Source organism: Rhopalosiphum padi, chromosome 2 (assembly GCF_020882245.1).
Source record: "Rhopalosiphum padi isolate XX-2018 chromosome 2, ASM2088224v1, whole genome shotgun sequence".
NCBI lineage: Eukaryota > Metazoa > Arthropoda > Insecta > Hemiptera > Aphididae > Rhopalosiphum > Rhopalosiphum padi.
The window spans coordinates 342,794-363,399 of record NC_083598.1 but is presented as its reverse complement, the minus strand read 5'-3'; the positions used below and the strand labels follow the sequence as shown (position 1 = coordinate 363,399).

The following is a 20,606-nucleotide window of genomic DNA, read 5'->3' as shown; positions in this document are numbered from 1 at the left end:
TATAGTATTTAAATAAAGTATTTGTGTAATAAATTGGGTCGAGCGACGAGCATAAATACGAAGTGGTGACTTATAAGATTTTTAAATATCAACTAAAACGTGATTTGACAAAATCAAAAGTTATAATCGAAATGTCAAGAGTAAAACTGATTAATATTTTGAGTACCTATCCCATGTCAGTAAACTTATGTTTATTCCAATATTATCATCTTTAATTAATCAAAAAAATAATTAACAGGAACTTTCAAAGGACAAATGAGGTAATACGCAATTGAATAAATTTAAAAAAAAATAGTGAATACTTTTTAGATAAGTATTATTTTACCCAGTAAATAAATATAGTATTTTTATATATTTATTCGATTTTAACCCTAGGTTAAGTTAGGATCTAATTAAAACCATAGAAGGTTAAAATTAAAATGTCTCAATATTTTCTCGGTAGATTCAGTAAATTTGGAGAACCGCCGGGGTTAGCTTCTTTAAAACTTCTCTCCATCATAACGTATCGCTGTCCACTTAGTACTACAGTGTTTATTGTTACTTAAATTCAAATATTATAATTATTAATTAATGTGTTCAATAACATATAATTAATATTACCTCTATATTATGTACGTCGTATGCTTGAGTATATAAAATTCGTTTTTTTTTTTTTGTTTTAAAGCACATTTAATTAATAGTTAAGGCTTTAGAGTATATATATTAACAGTGACGATTGAATGATGTTATTTCAATGTCGTTTTTGTAGAATCGATATCCACTACTTATTGAGAGTGCAGAGAAAACAATAACACCAAAACGAAGTTGTATATCTTATAATTAAAACATCGTTTAGCATGTGTTACAGTGTATTCGAGTGGCATGATATTACCTACCTATTTTTATTATTATTTTTATTTCTCCGTCGTTCTTTCCCACTCTTTCATTAGAAAAATATATTATCCTCTTGTATATACAATGTGTCAAAAGGTTATGCCTAGCACAAGACGTGCGTTTTATTCTCTCCCTCCAGTCCCTCCTTTCATATATCAATACATATTTTGCATGTATTATACTTATAGGTATGGTAAAAAATGGCTTCCGAATGAAAATGTAAGATTTATTAATATTATTATCATCATTATCATCATCGTTGTCGTCGTCGTCGTTGTTATCTTCATCATCGACATCTTAATTCACCAGCGTTATTCATCGTTCAGTGTTATTCAGTTCCGCGGCGTGCGAATTTTCATGGGACTGCTGAGATTCAAATTCGATTCGCTTTCATCTTTTTATTCCAGCGACAACATAATGTAATAAAGAAATCATTATAATATACTATATAGTGGCCACTCGTACCTACGACGTTGACGACGGCGCACGCACCGACCAAACACTCAATTCGCTGCCGCCGTGGTCGCCTCAGCCGCGCGGACCCAACGATTCCTAGACCGCCGTTACCATTACAGTACAGACTTTGTGATTAATGTTCTCTGCAGGTTAGTAATAAATTACCAATATTTACTTACCCAATGAATCCATTTCAAATACGTGTAGACATAACAGTTTATTAATGGTGTCAGTAGTTAAAGTGTTTCGGTATAATTGTAATATAAATATAATAATATAATAAACAATTATTATACTATTTATTGATTATTTTAAATTTTATTTATTTTAAACTGCATATTGACAAGTACATACAGTTCAAGAATTTACTACCTATAACTTTGGTTTATTTATAGTAATTGTATAATTATCTTAAGAGTTATAGTTAAATATAGTAAGGTAAGTAAATACTAATAATGTTCAATAGTTTACACTCTACACGAATGAAAATATGTCGTATTTTTTCTTCTTTAATTCATCAATTGGTTATTTTGACGTATTTTATTATTAAAGTTATCTAACGAATACTACGATGGAAATTTACATATACTGTACATGACCGATGATTTTATTTAGTTTAAAGTAATTAGATACTATAAATTATATAGGTATATAAATAATAATAATATTAGGTACGTATGTAACGATAATTTGAGTCTAAAAATCTATAAATTTCTTATTTTGACAAATTTAGATATATCTATATAATGAAACGAAAAGTAGGCTTCTGTATAGGTTGTCTATTACGTAATAGGTATTCAAATAATTTATCTCAACATGTGATGAAGAATATTATGCAATTTAATCGCATAATATCATCTCTTTTATTATTTGTTTAGAAATGTATCACGTGTATACAATGTTGATATTTAATACATAACCAATTTGAGGAGTACTGTTTTATCAAATTGTATACGTCTTTATAGTGGCCAAAAACAATAAACGGAAACATATAGGTTTATAAAAAAATCATTATTAATTATTAAAATATTATAACATAAACAAAAGAAAATATTGAACTCCGCAATTCATTGTAAAATATTATTAAGTAATTTAGCCATTTAAGTACATTATTATATGTAGTGTAAAATCGAAAATAAAACTGATCGATTTCATATTTGCATGTAACATACTGTCTTATCAAAATATTTATAAGACTATGATATTATATTACAATATAGTAGTAAGGTATATTACATATTATATTGTATAGTTGGCGTTTGTTAAGTAATTATTAAAATACATGTTCACATATCAGATGCATGCTAAATTGTAAATGAAATTAATTTTTTCTTAATATTAACCTATGACATTGGTGATCAATGATAGTGCATTCAAATTAATAATTTCTTACTGTTGAAGAACAAATTAATTTTAATAGAACATCAAACAATTATTGTTTCTATAACTTAAATTCAGTTAGTACTCGTTATAGTTACCTAACAAATATAAATATATATATATTGGCACCTAAGCGTCTATTATTTTGAAAATAAAACAGTTATTTTTATTATTTTTAAACAAGTTAAAATACGTTCTATTTTTTTGGTAGTTAACTATACATACCTATTAGGTAGGTATTTAAAATTGTAAAATATTTCAATTTAAAACCACAGTCACAAAAAAACATAATATTAAATTTATATATTTTATTATTATGTACCTATATTTTATAATATAATTTTATTGCAAATATAAGTACATGCTTAAGTATCTATGTATAAACATTGGAAAAGTTAAATGATCCGTTTTGTATTAATGAAATATTGAGTAGATATACAATAATATATAAGTACACAGGTTCAAAAATATTAATACAGTTTTAATTAAAATATACAATAATGTTACTGCACTAAAACTCTGTATTGATATAATGATATCATGCAGAAAAAACAATGATTCGACCAACTCGATTTTTGCTTTTTTATTTTAAAACGCTTATTATGCTTAAAAGCGTGAAAAAAAAACAGATATATTTTTAATCATACAGTTATAATACAATTTATATTGGGTCAAAGTTTTTTCAACAAATTGGCAAGGTTGAATGACTTAACTACAATGTCTGTACGCTGTACAGACAGTGCTTAAATCGAAATAAAATAAAACTGGTTTTCTCTATATTATATTAAATTAACCAAACCAGACAAGGCTGTAAAATAATTAAATCGTTGTAGTTTAATCCTGTTCTCCATAAAAAATATTCGTGAAAAACATTAATAATATTCAAACCATGACATTAATTATGAAATCATGGTCTATCTACATAATAAATATACATTTGTCAATTTTTGTTTGTTTTATAAAAAAGTCCGCAAATTTCTTTATTATAGAACCTATTTCTGTAATAGTTATTATTTATTGCGATATCTACTATTGTTGTTAACTCTTTAAAACAATTTGAACTGCATTTTTTGTTTATTGTTCATACAATTGCGTGATTGATTTTAATGTTACGCTTTATTATGATATAATACAACGGGTCACTCAAATACTCAATGCCCACAATGCTTTAGAGGCATTTAGTGTGAATTAAACATATTTACATAAATATGATTGAAAAATAAAAAGATTCGTATAACATACTGTTTTTTTTTTTTTTTTAGTAAACCATTCGATGATCAACTTATATTATTAACAAAATTAATAAAATTAAATTAATAATACTGAAAATTTTGAAGTTATTTATTTTTTAATCTTTAGTTGTGTATAAAATACGTAGTTGTTATATCTACCAGTGGGGTTATTAAAATTCTTTGTAAATATCAAATTGATAATTTTATTAACAAATAACAAGGTAATTCTATGTTTGTTATATTGTGTTACAGCACTATGATGATAAAATTATATTATTTGTATGCCATTCTATGGCTATCTGCAACGGTTGTTTGGCGACCAGTCTTATCCGCTGGAACAAAAAAATATTCTGAAATCGAAGCTTCCAAATATTTGGACAACGCCAATCACGCATTGACCGAATGGACAAACCGAGTCATACATGCCAATTGGAATTGGTTAACAAACTTGACCAATGAGAATGCTGAAAAAAAGGTACCTACATATTATTTACTTAGATTTAACTATTACACATTATTTCACATTATTATTATAACATTTTCTTGCTTATTACTTATATTAAAACTCAAGTTTTAACAATGAATATTGCGATAAACAGAAATAATTATTAATTTGTAATAATATAAATAATATAAATATAATAAAATAAATATAATTTTTACGTCAACAAAGAATTTTTAATAATTAATAAAAGAAACGTTTATTACAAATAGGTGCATACATAGTATACATACTAGTAATAAATTGTACAAGCTATATTAATATATTATAATTTATTTGACTACAATCAAACTATGATGATAAAAATATGTTAAATAAGTGTCTACTTATACTTTTCATTCTAGTATTCTATATTTCTATTATATGTTGACATTACACACAATATATATAAACATATCAGATAGTGACATAGTGTAATTTTTTAAAGTCGAATGTATTAATATCCTTACTATTTACATATTTTGAATTTTCAATAAATTTTAAAGACGTCTTAATACTCCATAATTTTTAAAGTTAAATAAAATACCCTACTAATTATATATATTAAGTAATATATTATTATGCACAAAAATTAAAAAACTGCGAATTGTTAAGTTTTTGGCATTTCAAAATTGTTTCTTATTTGGGCGTACCTGTTTTCCACCAAAATAATTCTAATTCGTTATCACCATATAATGGCTGTTTTCCACCAAATGTTATATCTGATTTCTGCCAAAAAAAAAAAAAAAAAATAATAAATTATTTTAGATATATTTTGAGAACATACCTTTTATAAGTTATATTTTTCATTATTATTATTAAGTACTATTATTTCATCGTGGGCAGAAACCGTTATTTATAAAAACTCACCTATTAACTTTTACGTGGGTTTAAAATTTAGTAAATGAAATATAGATCAGTAAGTATACATATGTATTGTAAAATGTCAAGTGTGAATTAACCAATAAAAACTTGACGAATATAAATAAAATAGTTTAAGACAAATAATAAATGAAGAATACGTTCAAAAATACATTCATTGGTAGGTACTTAAATAATTTCGAGTTTGTCAAAAATCTAATTTATTATGTGTAAATGTCGAATGTGTTAAAATACATTTAAATGTTTTTACTTTTTGTATACTTTTTATTATTTTATAATTTAATGCATAATTTTTACGCTAAAGTTGTGATGTTTATAATCATTTATAAATTTATATTATATACTATTTATACAATCATACTTATTATTAGTTTAATTTAATTTTATAATTTAATGTACCTATTATTTCAACGTTAAACCAGTGATGTGTATACGCGTATCTCTTGGATGGGAGATGCCCGGTACTAAAATATTAAATAATTGTATATTTTTTCACGATTGAAACACATTTTCACATTTTTTTTACGATTGATGGAATAAGTTATTTAGTAAAAGTTGTTTTATCGAATAATATTAATCTTTAATAATATAAATCAACAAACAATTCAGGGTATAGCCGTAAACTGATTATTTTGATTCAATATCTTGTATATAACGTGGATGCATAACCACTACGATGTCGAAATTGTATGAATTTATGATAATCATTATAATGAGTGACGTTAGTAATATTAATGGATAGCATAATTGACGTATTAAAAATCTCTTTAGACACCCAAGTTTATTGTTATATACTAAATTATTTTCCAAAAATGACATGTAAAATAAACGAGTGTCGGACTCTTAATGTTCTCTGATACAAATGGATTAAATTTTAATCGAATCAAAGGTCGGTATAGTACTTATATACTAATACCTTCATCGAATTACATACACCTGTCGGAATAGCGAGCGTTGTCAACGTGAAAATCCATTATTAAATTAATTTTTAATCACGTGTCAATTTTATTATATATAATATTGAGTTATGTTTTAATACAAACTGATTTTACGTCAAACTATTATATTACTATATTAGCAGACAATAGACATGTACGTGACGCGATGCTTAAAATCTTATTTATTTTTAATTTTTAAACATATATAATATGAATATTTAATGTCTGGAATATTATTATAGGGAATACTTTTTCAGACAAGTACAGAGATAATTCAAAATAATGGAATTGTAAAAATAAATACAAGAATGCAGTTTATACTTAGTATAAAGCGTTTAGCAGATTAAACAATTATGATAAATCGTACGCTAAAAATTATAAAATATAACTTTTTTATTAACATGTACTTACGCATACTTTAGTAATTATAACATAAAGTATTCAATACACAATTTTAAATATTTTTTTATTCAAATTAAAAATATTATAATATTTCACATATATGAACTTGACTTTATCCCAGGGACCTCTATATTATATTATTTATTTATATGCAGTAAACACTATCTATTATCATATTATAATCTAATATTTATGATATGATTTTATAATTATTAATACAATAAACAACCGTTTATATTTTATATTCTTGCTTTTTAATATGCGTATATATATAATTAGTCTTATTTTTTATGATATACATTGCTATATTTTAAATCTTAATTAAATATTTTTTTTCTATATATATATTATATATAGTATGATATTATGGTTTTATTTTTATTCATATATTTTATTTATAAACATACTATCAATGAATAAATGTTCATAATAATATGAATCTAAAAGAATGAAACAGACTTAAGATCAGCTAAATTAATTCAAATTTAAATATTAATATTACTTCCGAAAAAACCATTATTATTTAACACATTGATATTTAATCAGAATTCCATAAATGCAAAGTTATATAATTTAAATCTTTTCATCAAAAATTAATTGAAATCTTATATCTGAAAAACTACTAATCTGATATAAAAATAAATATAAGGGTATAAAAAATATATGGGCAACAAGCCAACAAATATATTTTGTGTTAATTAAATATGGGATTTAAGGTAATGTTTAATAATTAAAACACCTATATATCTTATGTAATGCAACACAAGTAAAACAAAGGATAGACTTATTATTATTGTTCTTCTTCAATAGCTTAGTACGTATTTTTCATTCAGGCCTTTCGTCTCAACTATTTTTCCTCGCCATAGATGGTGTATCTATCCTTATTATTTGTTATTCAATCACCATTTTTTCCGGCGAATTAAAATTCTTCTATTTTCTATCCGTTAATTTTCCTTGAGCGTTTTAAAAGTCTCTTACTCATTGTTATGCATTTCTTGGATCATGTTATGTGTTATCGTGTCCATCATGAATGTATTGCTCAATTTATTTATCTGATTTTCATCACTACTACCATATATTTTTCTCCCAACATAAAAGATAAATAACTAATTTATAATTATTAAATCTAAAAGTGGAAAATATTATGTATATTAAAAAAAAACAATAATAATAAATATTAAATACACAGGATTTTTTCATGAAATTAAAATATTTATAAAGGCGTCTTATATAGGCAATTTTGATACCTACGTAATATTTTGCATATTATATGTAATATAATATATCAAACATTTTTTGAATGTTATTAAACATAATATTTTTTTTTAATAATAATAATAATATTTTATTGCGACATAAATTATACATTTTATTGCAACATAAATTATACATTTTACATCAGAAGAACTGAGAATACAATAAGGAACTCCATATAACTTTTGTAGATTATCGAAAATCGTAGTATAGGTAGATAGAACTAACAGGTATAGGTACTATAGATAACATAACTAATATATTAAAACATTTTAATTTTCTAAGGAAACTGGTTAATTCAATTAAAACTAGTACAAAACATAACATAAAAGACAAAGTCAAAATCGAAAACGCAAACGTCGTGGAAGGCGGAGGTAATAACCTCCCATAAACAAGCTGATGCCTTGTCACCAATCCATGTTAATTTAATATTAGAGAAAGTTATTCTAACAATGACTATTGGAAAAGAGGAGGGAATAGTAATTAATAGAACCTGCTCCAATTTACTCCCCTCTGCGGACAGTGTAGTCCTGCTAGATGAAGAGAAACAAAAGATGGTAGACACTTACATGGCAGATTAATAGAATCGGCAAAAAATATTGGATTGTATCTCAACACAGAAAAAACACCATAAATGAAAGTTAGTAGATAACTAAATAACACTCCACTGATCAAGACTATAACTGTAGATCAATATAAGTTCAAAAAAGTAGAACAATTCTATCAGTCAATCTGTCAATATGGCCTTTTGATATGGGGAGGTGTAAAAGAAAATGTTTTAAAAATTCTTCAAACTAATCAAAATAATATATTAAGAATAATACTACATAGAAAATCTTTAGTAGGCTCAACTAAAGTGAATAACATAAAATTAGGTTTTATTTACAATAAAAAAAATTAATTAATCTCAATAACAATAACAGACATTTAAGAGATCATATAGCCTATAATTTGCCAGTAAAATATTCGAAAAAATCCTTTGATCAATATTTTGTTGATTATTATTTAGGTTCTATCTATTTTAATCAGATGCCGACTTTATTCAAAAAAAATATTCATAGAAGTCTAGTTATAATGAGAAAAAAGTCGTCTATAAATGGCTATTCGCAGAATTAATTACTCCCTAAATAAGAGTTCGCATTTCAGTGATTCTGATTTTTTATTTTTGATCTAATTTGTTTATTAAATTTAACTACTAATTTTTAAAGAATGAATTTTGAATCTTTCTACGTTTCTCTTTTATATATTCATATGATGTCTTTTGTTTTATTTATCTTATATCTTATATATTATTGTATTGTATTGTAACTTTAACTAATGTGACTGATTTTGTATTCTTATTCTTATCTTATTTTATATTTATTTATTTATATTTTATTTTATATATACTTATTGAGAAATGTGTTCTTTTGCGAAAAAATGTACCTATCCAAGTTTTATTATTTTTTGTTGTTTTATTCTAATGTTGCTATTTTAAATTATTATTATTATTATTATTACTATTATTGTTAACTCTCTAGTCTCTACTCCATCACAAGCTTAGGCTTAAAGGAGTAGATATATTTCTTTATCTAAACAATTTATTGTAGATAAAGAGAAAAAAAATAATAAAAAAAAAAAATTCAAATACCTGGGCACAATAGTAACACATACAAATAAATGACTTAATGCTATCAAAACTCTCAAAATCTATCAAATCTTTCGATGATATTAACTGTCTTGAAGTTCTATTTTGCACTTTAGTACGCCCCTTATTCCAATATGGGTCCATTATATAGAGCCTTGCTATGATTTATCATATAGAAAAACTTGAAAGAGTACTAAAAAAATGTATACGTTATAAGATATAAAAAAGTGGGCAAGTGGGTATCGCTCTGCTGTATAGTAGAGATGGAGAGTCACTAGTCGTCACTAGTCGTGTGGATGTGTTAAATTTGAATGCAATGACGGGTATCATTGTATACGAAAAACGATTCTGAACGGAGATGATTTGTCAGTCAATGATAATTAGTTGGATATATTATATTATTATTACTTATATTTAAATTGTAATATATCGTTATTTTACGCGATTTCGTAAAAAATACAATTTCATACGCTCATAAAATGTTTTCTATATTTATGCTGGAATCTTATTTTACAATTACTTAAAGGAAAACTTATGGATAACCTTGTATTGGATTTTTGAACCTTAAGTATAAATCACAAAAATTTTATGAATTTTCAACTTCAAAATTCTTTGCAAATTTTCGTGATTTTGATATATTTTGTAAACATTTGAACTTTAAATGCTTATAAACAAAAATTGTGACTAACGATTTTTGATTTTTTTTTACTATGATAAGCACAACTTTTAATAAATCTTATATTAAATTTTAAAGATTTTTGGATAGCCAAATTTTTTTTATCGGCATTTTAAGAAAAAAAACTTAAAAATTTCGAAAATTTAATCGCAAATAGATAACCATAATATAAACATTTGGTGAAAATTTAAGTATTTACAATGATTCGTTTTTGAGTTACAGCAAAATCAAAAAATCGATTTTGTCAAAAAGTGGTTATGCGTAAAAATTCCCGTATTTCCGTAATTTTTTCAAGGTTTTTCCCGACGCTTTTGAAAACTATTGGAAATTTTTACTTTTGACCCCCTTAAAGTACCAACTAGATGAATTTTCCTTTTCAAAGAGGGGCTGAAGTCAAAAATCGAAGCATTATTATTACTACTCCAAAAAGTGATGACAGAAACAAAAAAAAATTCCCTGAAAGCTGGATTTTGGTTTTTATTTTAGTTTATTCCTCATTTATAAACATATTAAAAGACACCTACCCCTGACGTAGCTCTCCACCTATTTTCAAAGAGTGGCGCGCCCTTTTCGCTGTTTTTGCTTATAACTCGTCCGCTTTTTAAGTTACAATAAAAATACTTATGACCAAAATTAAAGACCATAAAATTTACCATAGATTTTATTTACTTTTAATATATATTTTTGCGGCGAGTGTTATATTTATTTATATATATTATATATATATTTTATTGTGTTTGAGCAAAAACCGTCAATCATACGCTAAAATGACTACGACAAAAGTTAACAAACAGATAATTTTACATAATTTAACGTTAAATAATTTTAGTAATTTTAATTATATTAATATATTAAGTAATAATGTTTTTATATCGGTAGTGACGATACAATTGAACAATTTGTTGACTATTACAAAATATAAGACACAGAAATATAATTACAATAATATAATATACTAAAAAAAAAAATGTCGAAAGCTGAATTTTGGTATGTGAGTAGTTTATACCTTATTTATAAACATACTAAAAGTCCTAACACCTACACCTTGTGAGTAGCCCCCCACCCCACTTCAAAGGGCGGTGTACCCCTTTCACTGTTTTCGTTTATAACTCTTCAGCTTTCAAGTTACAATAAAAATACCTATTACCTATACCTTCGGGGAATTAGTTCCGAACTTTGTCGATATTTGGTCTAATTTGACTGAGTTATACCAAAATTATCCTGTAATTAAGTTCTAGCAAATTAATTTAAAAATCTATTTTTCCTCAACCATTTCCAAAACATTTGATTTATCTTCTTGTATAATTTAGTTAAGGAATTCATATTTTTTCTTTCTATTCTTGAACGTATTTCCTTCCACGTACCACACTATAACACTCGCTCTTGACTTACATTTCATGTAAGAACTCAATACACAAACTATGGATAAAACAGTCTATTTGATAGACTTCTAGCACTAGAAAATCTATCTAACTTTAATTTTTTCTTTAATACTCTACCAAATCTAAAACGTTTAATAAAACATTAGACAAATCTGTAGAAAGTATACGTATACTATATCATTACATATTATTATGTTAAATTCCTATCTTATGTACATAAATTCCAATAGTAAGTTTATATGTAATATGCTATTTATTAAATGATATATTAATCTTTACTTAAGCCATATAAGGCATTAATTTAACAAATAAAAAATGAGTAAATAAAAATAAATGGCAAGTGGAAATTCAACAAAAAATTAAAATAGAGAATAAATGCTTCTATGCATAAGATAATCTACTGAGCTCTAGAATCCTCTCAAAAGAAGTAAATATTCAGTTGTTTAAGACAAAAGTAATATTATATATATAATATATATATAGTCAGATATGGATCACAATGCTGGCCGTTGCAAAAACAAAGAAAGGCAGACTAAAAGTGTTCGAGCTATATATTATGATCAAGACATGCGACTATGAAGAAAAAGACACAATCAAGAACTGGTGGGTATATTCAGAAAACTAAATATTGTGAATAAGATTAAACAAAGTAATTTAGTGGTAGGCAGGCCACATGTGTAAAAAAAAAAATTCTATAATACCTACAAAGAGCGCTCCAAGAAAGCCCAAAATGCAAGAAACTGCTTAAGTGCTAAGTAGGCCAAGGCTTTGTGGTATTAGAAAATATATCCATGTCAGAAGTTAAAATCACGGAAACCTGGATTGGTAGAAGATAGCGAAGAATATAGAAGATTGGAAGAGAATTTGTTGTATGAGAACTTAATATATATATATGTATAAATATTTATGTAATAATAAGACACCTTTTTTAATAGGGCTTTGATTACCAAAATAAGAGTTATTAAAAGGAATATATTTAAGTTGTTATTTTTTTTTTTTATAATCTCATATTGTAAATGGTGGGATGGTTGATAATCCTTAGTATAGCAGTGAAAACTATGTAATATGGAATTTTTCTATGATCTCAGCATGTTCCTATAGTTTTATATTTTATGTTAGCGGCAATGTGTATAATATTAGTATTTTATGAAATGTCTAGGAACTCTATATAATACCAACTACAGTCGGCAATCTAAAAATTGTTTGAATTACCTAAGCATTATATGAAATGCCAAACAATATATAGGTAATGTATGGTAAATTCATGTTATCAGTATTGATATTTGACAATGTACCTTCACCTGATATAAATCCATTAGTAATCTGTAATATAGATAAATTTTAATTAAGTATAGTTTCGACTGCCGACAGATAACGCTATAATTATTTTCGTCGCCGTAGTCATATACCTACTATTTTCATATTTTAGTCTTTGACAAAATGTCGTGAGTGGAGAGTCGAGTGTGACTTATATGGAGGACGAGAGAGAATGTCGTATGAGCTTATAATCTTAATAGTAAGTTTAAAAATATGACGCGCTTTGAAGTAGTATTAATAATATTTATGTTTAATGTTGTCTTAACGAAATTTAAAAAAAAATTTTAAAAAGTGTATTGTATTTTTCTTTATAAGTATCTACGTTCTACATAGATTTTTGTATTTTTTAAAATAATATAATACTAATAATAATTAATAACGTGTACTAGCCATACAATTTACAAATTAATTTTTTTTGGATTTTGCTTAGTGATTTCCCTATTCTACAGATTGCCAATTTGTTGTTTGTAATTTTATGAAATGCCTAGTTATTAAACAAAATATTTAGGAAACATATGTAAAAAAAAAATATATTATACATTTTTTTTTAAATCACCAGGTATTATATAGAATCCCTAGGCATTTTATATATTAAATATATTATACACATTGCCGCTAACATATACACGTTGAACCTCAATATATTATTCGACTGCATTCAAATTGGTTATAAAATCATAATTTTAAACCATACCTCCATAATATTATGGGGACAGCTCTAAGTATGTATAAAATGGGAAGGAAAATTGAAAATGCTTTGACCCGGGAACTATAGGGAATCAACTCGAATATTCGGATATACCCTTCGTAACAACCCGAGAACCGATTCGGACGTTTTGGAACCAATTCAGATACACCGCGCGTATTATTAATTGCTCTGTGATTATTCCAAAATAAAATAATATTGCATATTATGTCATAAAGTACGGATGATATGAACTACAAATAAAAATTAATTTTTAATTTTTATCAAGATATTATTGTTATTATTATAGTAGTAAATAGTAATTATAAGCATAGATGCACAATGGCGTATTTACGGGGGGGAGGGTCCAGGGGTAATGGACCCTCCCCCCCAAAAAAAACCTCTCCAAAAAAAATAAAAAACTAAAATTCTTACATATTTGCAGAACCCGATTTATGTAGGCACGCGTGGACGCGCGGACATATTTTTTTCCCGTTAACAAAATATTATATAAAATATAGTTTAAAATTCGTTACGCAACATATGTTCCTTCAGCATGGTTTTAAGTAATAAGTATAGAAATTATACATTTATAATAATACAATTATATATTTTGTTCAACTTCCTCCAAAAACTGCATAAGGACGTAACTATTACAAGATATCATAGTTTATATACTTGTAAACTATTATTCATATATTATAGTTTATCATAAATTAATTATGTATAAACTGAGGACCTCCCCCTCAGAAAAATTTGAAAATACGCCACTGTAGATGCTTATAGTGTTAAATTAATAAATTATGTTATACAATATGGCATCAACATTCAGGCCTACCTATAAATAAAATTATTCTATTTGAATAGATTGCCATTAATTTGGAATTTAGCAAATTCTTAAAGAATATGTGGGTAGAAACTGTGAAATATCCATGGTCAACATACAAAGATCCGAATATCAAAAGGCAATTCAAATTAATGTCAGTATTAGGGACAGATGCTTTACCCGAAGACAAACTGAAAAAAGTATGTACACGAAGTTTTAATAAAAAAATAAAATAAATGCTTGTATACATTTTAAGTGTTAGTGATATTTTATAGTTAGATGAAATTGTTTCGGCCATGGAAAGTTTGTACGGCAGAGCAACCATTCCTGAGTATGATGGCGATAACAATTTAAATCGAACTTTGAGTTTAGAACCAGGTATATATTTGTATTTACATCAACAATTAATCTGTTAATAATTATAAAATGTAAAAAATATTTAGTTAGTATTTAGTTAACTTATTCGATTAGTATTATTATTATTAGTTATTTTATTTTTACTTCGAGATATAAACGACATATTGGATAAAAGTACTGATGTAAATGAACTGAAGCATGTATGGGTACAATGGCGAGAGGCTACAGGAAAAAAAATTCGACCTATGTATGCGGAATATGTAAGACTATCTAATGAAGCGGCCAGATTAAACAGTTGAGTAACATTATATAGTGATGCACAAATCTGCATTAGCTGCATGGGCAAGCTAATGAAAATTAAATTTAAAAAAGTTAAAATTAACTTTAACTTTTTAACTCGTTTATTTCCAGGTTTGAAAATCTGTAAACGCTTTGTATAATACGATTTATACTCTTAAATATTAAATCATATAATTTTATTCCTAATCCAATTCACAATTGTTTTATTTATACAAGGCGTTTCTTAACTTAATTTCACTATTATATTGTAAATTTATATAATAAATTGTTGCATTTTATAGATTACACGGATAATGCAGAATTTTGGATTCGAGGTTACGATGTTGACGACTTTCGACCGCGAATGGAACATTTATGGAATCAAATCAAACCTCTATACTTGCAGATACACGCCTACGTCCGCAGAAAGCTTTGGGAGCTTTACGGTAGCTCAGTAATCACAAGAAGAGGACCAATTCCAGCACATCTACTTGGTAAATTTGAGTCTACAATTGCTATATTAATGTTGATTATGCATTATTATCGTTTATGACATTCTCTATATATTCATTAAGGTGATATGTGGGCGCAGTCATGGGAACGTTTGGATGATTTTACTCGACCTTACCCTACTATTGATGATGTAAATCCTACTTCAGCCATGATAAATCAGGTAATAAGCACATTTTTAATGTATTTGATATAGATTAGTTTTTTTGAAGAAAAATTACATTTACTGCAATGTAGTTCATTTATTTTTTTATCAAATCAATATCATAATATAACATATTATACTTCAAATTTTAAACACAACCGAAAATAAAAATCATATTTTATTTTCAATTTCAGAACTACACTCCGAAAAAGATGTTTAAAGTAGCTGAAGAGTTTTTCACATCGTTAAACTTGAGCGCTATGCCCCAAACTTTCTGGGAAAAATCTATTTTGGAGAAGCCAAATGGTCGCGATTTGGTATGCCATGCATCCGCTTGGGACTTTTATGATTCTAATGACTTTAGAATCAAACAATGTACATCGGTAAATTTTATGGATTTTATAACCGCCCATCATGAGATGGGCCACATCCAATATTTTCTACAGTATAAAGACCAGCCGTTCATATACCGTGATGGAGCTAACGAAGGTGCTATTATATTATAATTAAATAATCTAATAACATATTGTAGTCTTACGTACGAGTCGTACACTCGTACGACTGTATTATACATATTTATTAGCTGAATGCTTTAAAAGTTATAAAAATTTAAACAGTTATAAATGTTAGCCTAAAAAAGAAACAAACGTTAAAAGCTTTTAAAATATTAAAAATAATATTTTTTCTCAGTACATTCATTAATATTTGTCTTGTAGAATGAAGTGATATGCTTTACATAATACATTAATACTTGAGGTATATATTTTTACCCAGCCATTTTTATTCCTCTATAGTTCACTCGCAAAAAAACTATATATGAGATAGGTAGTAAAAGCACATTACGCATTTATTGATTTAATTATTCAAGTATTAATCGGACATTTTGTTGGTATAACATTAAATTATAATAACTATTGTCGTCAATAATAAAAAGCATTTTTGACAGCAATGTATGTATATATTGAATACATTGTAATTTCTTCTTCATACATATTTTTTTATTTTTACGTTTTACCATTAACGAGTAGGTAAGTGTTGTTATTTATTTATATATTATATACAATAATGGGTGATAATTATTAATAATAACATTTAGTTAAGTTTAAAAATGTTGTATAACACAGTAATACTATATTTTCAGGTATAAGACGTAACGAGATATAATCAATTTAGATTTTTTTTACCAAGCTATATTATAGTATTAGTACATATTGTTATCTGAATGTAGTTAAATATATCAGGCAGATGTCAAAATACTTTAGATTTGCCCTATCGATTTAAATAAAACAAATTACTTTTATAAATTAATTAAAACCAGAATACATTTTTGTATTTTATACAGTTTCTTAGGTGTAGTCGTTTAAGTAAATTATTATTATATACTCGCATTTCTGGATTTAAAATCTAAAATTCAAATTTAATTTCATAAGTATTTAATTTTTTTTTATATATAAATCTAAATATTATTTATAAAAAATAAATGCAATAATTATGCATTCATTAATCATTGTATCATATTAATACACTATAATTTATTATTTTAATCGATGTTTTTTTCATACCTATCGAAATTTATTTTTTTTAAATAAAATAGAATCAACAATTATTATAATTTTTTGGCGAGTGATAGTAGATTATAAAGTTAACAGTTTATTAAATACTTGTTTCTTCTTGAAATAGTATACAAATATTTATACTAGGTTAACCTTGATTCTTGTATACAAATAATAATAGGTATACCTAAGTATACCATAACCATATATATATACACGAAATATTTATATAATATCTATTTATTGATGTATATATATATATAGGTTTTATATATATATATATATATATATATATATATATATATATATATATATATATATATATATATACCTATGTTAAGACAAAAAACTATATACTGCATGAATATATTTTATCAAATAACAGTTAAAACTTAAAACTATAGGCAATTGTGCGATACATCAAATCAAATTTAGGTAATTTCCTTAAAAGAAACTAAACATTGATCAAAAATATAGTATTGATTGTAATATTGTTAATAAATAATAATACAAAATCTAGACACGACAAACTGCACTTGTATCGCTTCCCATACAACAAGATCATATCATAAAAAAATCTACCATATATCTTGAATGTGTATATTAATATTAATTTAATATCTGCAACGTGTCTTTGTAGTATTTTTTAATATTCTAAGGATATTAAATATTATATTATATTATTATAACTAACAACACAAAATATCACCATGATATATCAAGATATTTACTTATTATTAAATATCATAATGATGTTTTACATAACATATCTTTTAAAGATTCAAATTAAAATAATATATAAAAATTATTATCTTTTTATTTTGTGAACATGTAATATTGTATATTTTATTATTATACATATAATAATATAATATTATAATAATTATTAATTATATTCAAATATTTAATCTGATATAAAATTATTTATGTTAACTAATTATGCACTTAAGCACTTATATCTTGATAGTAATATTGATAGTTCTTTTTAACAGGTTTCCACGAAGCGATCGGAGATACAATCGCTTTGTCTGTATCAACACCAAAGCATTTGCATAAGATTGGTCTGTTGCCTAAGACAAGTCGCACATACGAAGCCGATATAAATTATCTGTACAAGATCGGATTGGACAAGGTAGTTTTTTTACCTTTTGGATATTTAATGGATCTATGGAGGTGGAACGTGTTCAAAGGACTCACGACGGAAGATCAATACAACTGTGACTGGTGGAAACTCAAGTCATTAGATTATATTTAATATTCTTGAAACTTTATGAATTGTATATATACCTATATATATTGACCATTATGTATTAATATAAACGCTTTATGCGTTATAGATATTCTTATCAAGGAATCGAGCCACCGGTGACCAGAACTGAAAACGATTTTGACCCGGGATCCAAGTACCACATCGTTGGAAACGTGCCTTATATTAGATACTTTGTGAGTTACATAGTACAATTTCAATTCCATCAAGCATTGTGTGAAAAAGCTGACCAGTTTGATCCCAAAAATCCAACAAGCAAACCATTACATGAATGTGACATTTATCAAAGCAAAAATGCCGGAAACGCTTTCAAGTGAGATAAAAAAAAATTTTTCTGAATCCATCAACCTTAAATTTTATAAACTAAAATATAACAATTGGAATTAAGATCCAAAACGAATGTGAATAAAATAAAGTATCAATTTTAAAGCTATCAGAAAAATGTTCTTATAGCTTTATTGCTATTACCGATTTTATTCAGAAATATTTTAAACGAAAACATTAAAAGTAATTTTAAAAAAAAATGTGGTGCCTACAAATATAAAATTTATATAAACTTACAGTACTATAATATTATCATATTACTGTGACAACACTTAGTATAAAATATAACCTTTAAAAATATATTATTCACAAAAAAAAAATAACAACATTTGAAGAATGGAGTTCACTTTGATTATTATTTACGAAAGTTGTGATTTTTAAAATAAATAAAAACCAAAATACCCAAAACAGTTTAATGAAATAATTGTTTTAATATTATTTCAGAGATATGTTGAAATTAGGATCGTCGAAACCGTGGTTTGATGCTATGGAACTACTAACTGGTCAAAGGGAAATGGACGCTGGACCATTATTGAATTATTTCAACCCTCTGTACGAATGGCTTAAAAATGAAAATAAAAGAACTGGAGAACATCTTGGCTGGGAGACAGATAAAAAAAGTAATCACCGTGCATATTATATATCAAATTTATAAGCGTTAACAATTCATATAGATGCTATAAAGTATAAGGATTGAACATGTAAATTTTAAAAATTAAAAACAAAATAAACGCTAGTATAATAACGAACAGGACTACATGTTAGGTTAGGTCAACTAATAAATCATTAAATACTTTTCTTCCTTAAAAATATTATTGTAATTAATAGAGAGGTATAGTATTTGAAATTAAAAATATACTTTTTTTATTAACTTATATAATAGCTAATTGTGTGTATAATAACAATAATAATAATAATTTTTTTTCAGTTTGCTTTAAAAAGGATGAAACAAGTCAGCCTTCATTTTGATTTTACTCCTTTTATTAATGATCAACAGTATTATAATCATATAATTATTACAATAATTTATTTATGGATTCTTCGATACGATAGTTATATTAGATATTTATGTTTCAGTACATTTGTATGTGTACATTACTATTTAATTAATTTATTAATATATTAAGTTATCAATTCAATTTCATAAATAATTTAAATGTACTCAACATACTGTACCTATTATGTTTTATTATTGTTATTTATTTATTTACAAATAAAGATAAAATGTGATTATCTGATTCATATTGCATTTTATTATTTAAATAATGAAAATTGACGTCTGAAATTAACCTTAAAGCAACCACCTCTGTCCTCTTTATCTATTATGTTACAATGTACTTTACGATAGTCGATAATTCACGTTTAAATCTAAAAACTTTTAAATTTCTGAATGTGGTGAAAAACTCCAGTAATTGATAAACTAATGATATATAATAATAGTCAATAATACATTTAAATTTTAAACAATCAAATAGTGTGTCTTTATACGTCATCATACAAACTTAATCGTTTATTTAAAAAACCAGGAAGTCTGTATGCTGTATGTTATTAGATTTTTAGAATTTTAGGTCAAAATTATTACCACCGCCCGCGATGCCGATCAATGTACGAGGTATTTATTCTATTATTTTTTTTTTTTTTTAATTTACCCTATATTATATTACGTAGAGCACAAGAGCACTGATGTTTGATTCGAAGCTCATTTATTGATGGACAATACTATTGTGTATTTTTGATTCAATAAATTGCATTTTATCGTA

General features: G+C 25.5%; 1 protein-coding gene across 4 annotated transcripts; it reads left to right on the top strand.

Moving 5' to 3' along the window:
- Window positions 1-992: 992 nt before the first annotated feature.
- LOC132922622 (angiotensin-converting enzyme-like) lies at window positions 993-20,084 on the top strand. 4 transcript variants are annotated; one of them, XM_060986226.1, is made up of 12 exons: window positions 993-1,478; window positions 4,194-4,416; window positions 14,453-14,611; window positions 14,687-14,789; window positions 14,898-15,062; window positions 15,350-15,541; window positions 15,623-15,720; window positions 15,897-16,191; window positions 18,248-18,491; window positions 18,593-18,835; window positions 19,291-19,466; window positions 19,775-20,084. In XM_060986226.1, exons 2-12 carry the CDS (start codon window positions 4,198-4,200, stop codon window positions 19,813-19,815), a joined length of 1,935 nt encoding a protein of 644 aa, XP_060842209.1. In that variant the 5' UTR covers window positions 993-1,478; window positions 4,194-4,197; the 3' UTR covers window positions 19,816-20,084. The 4 variants fall into 4 exon arrangements, with proteins under 4 accessions (XP_060842209.1, XP_060842211.1, XP_060842210.1 ...); XM_060986227.1 differs by having other exon boundaries at window positions 996-1,478; window positions 14,919-15,062; XM_060986228.1 differs by lacking the exon at window positions 14,898-15,062.
- The last annotated feature ends 522 nt before the right edge of the window (window positions 20,085-20,606 follow it).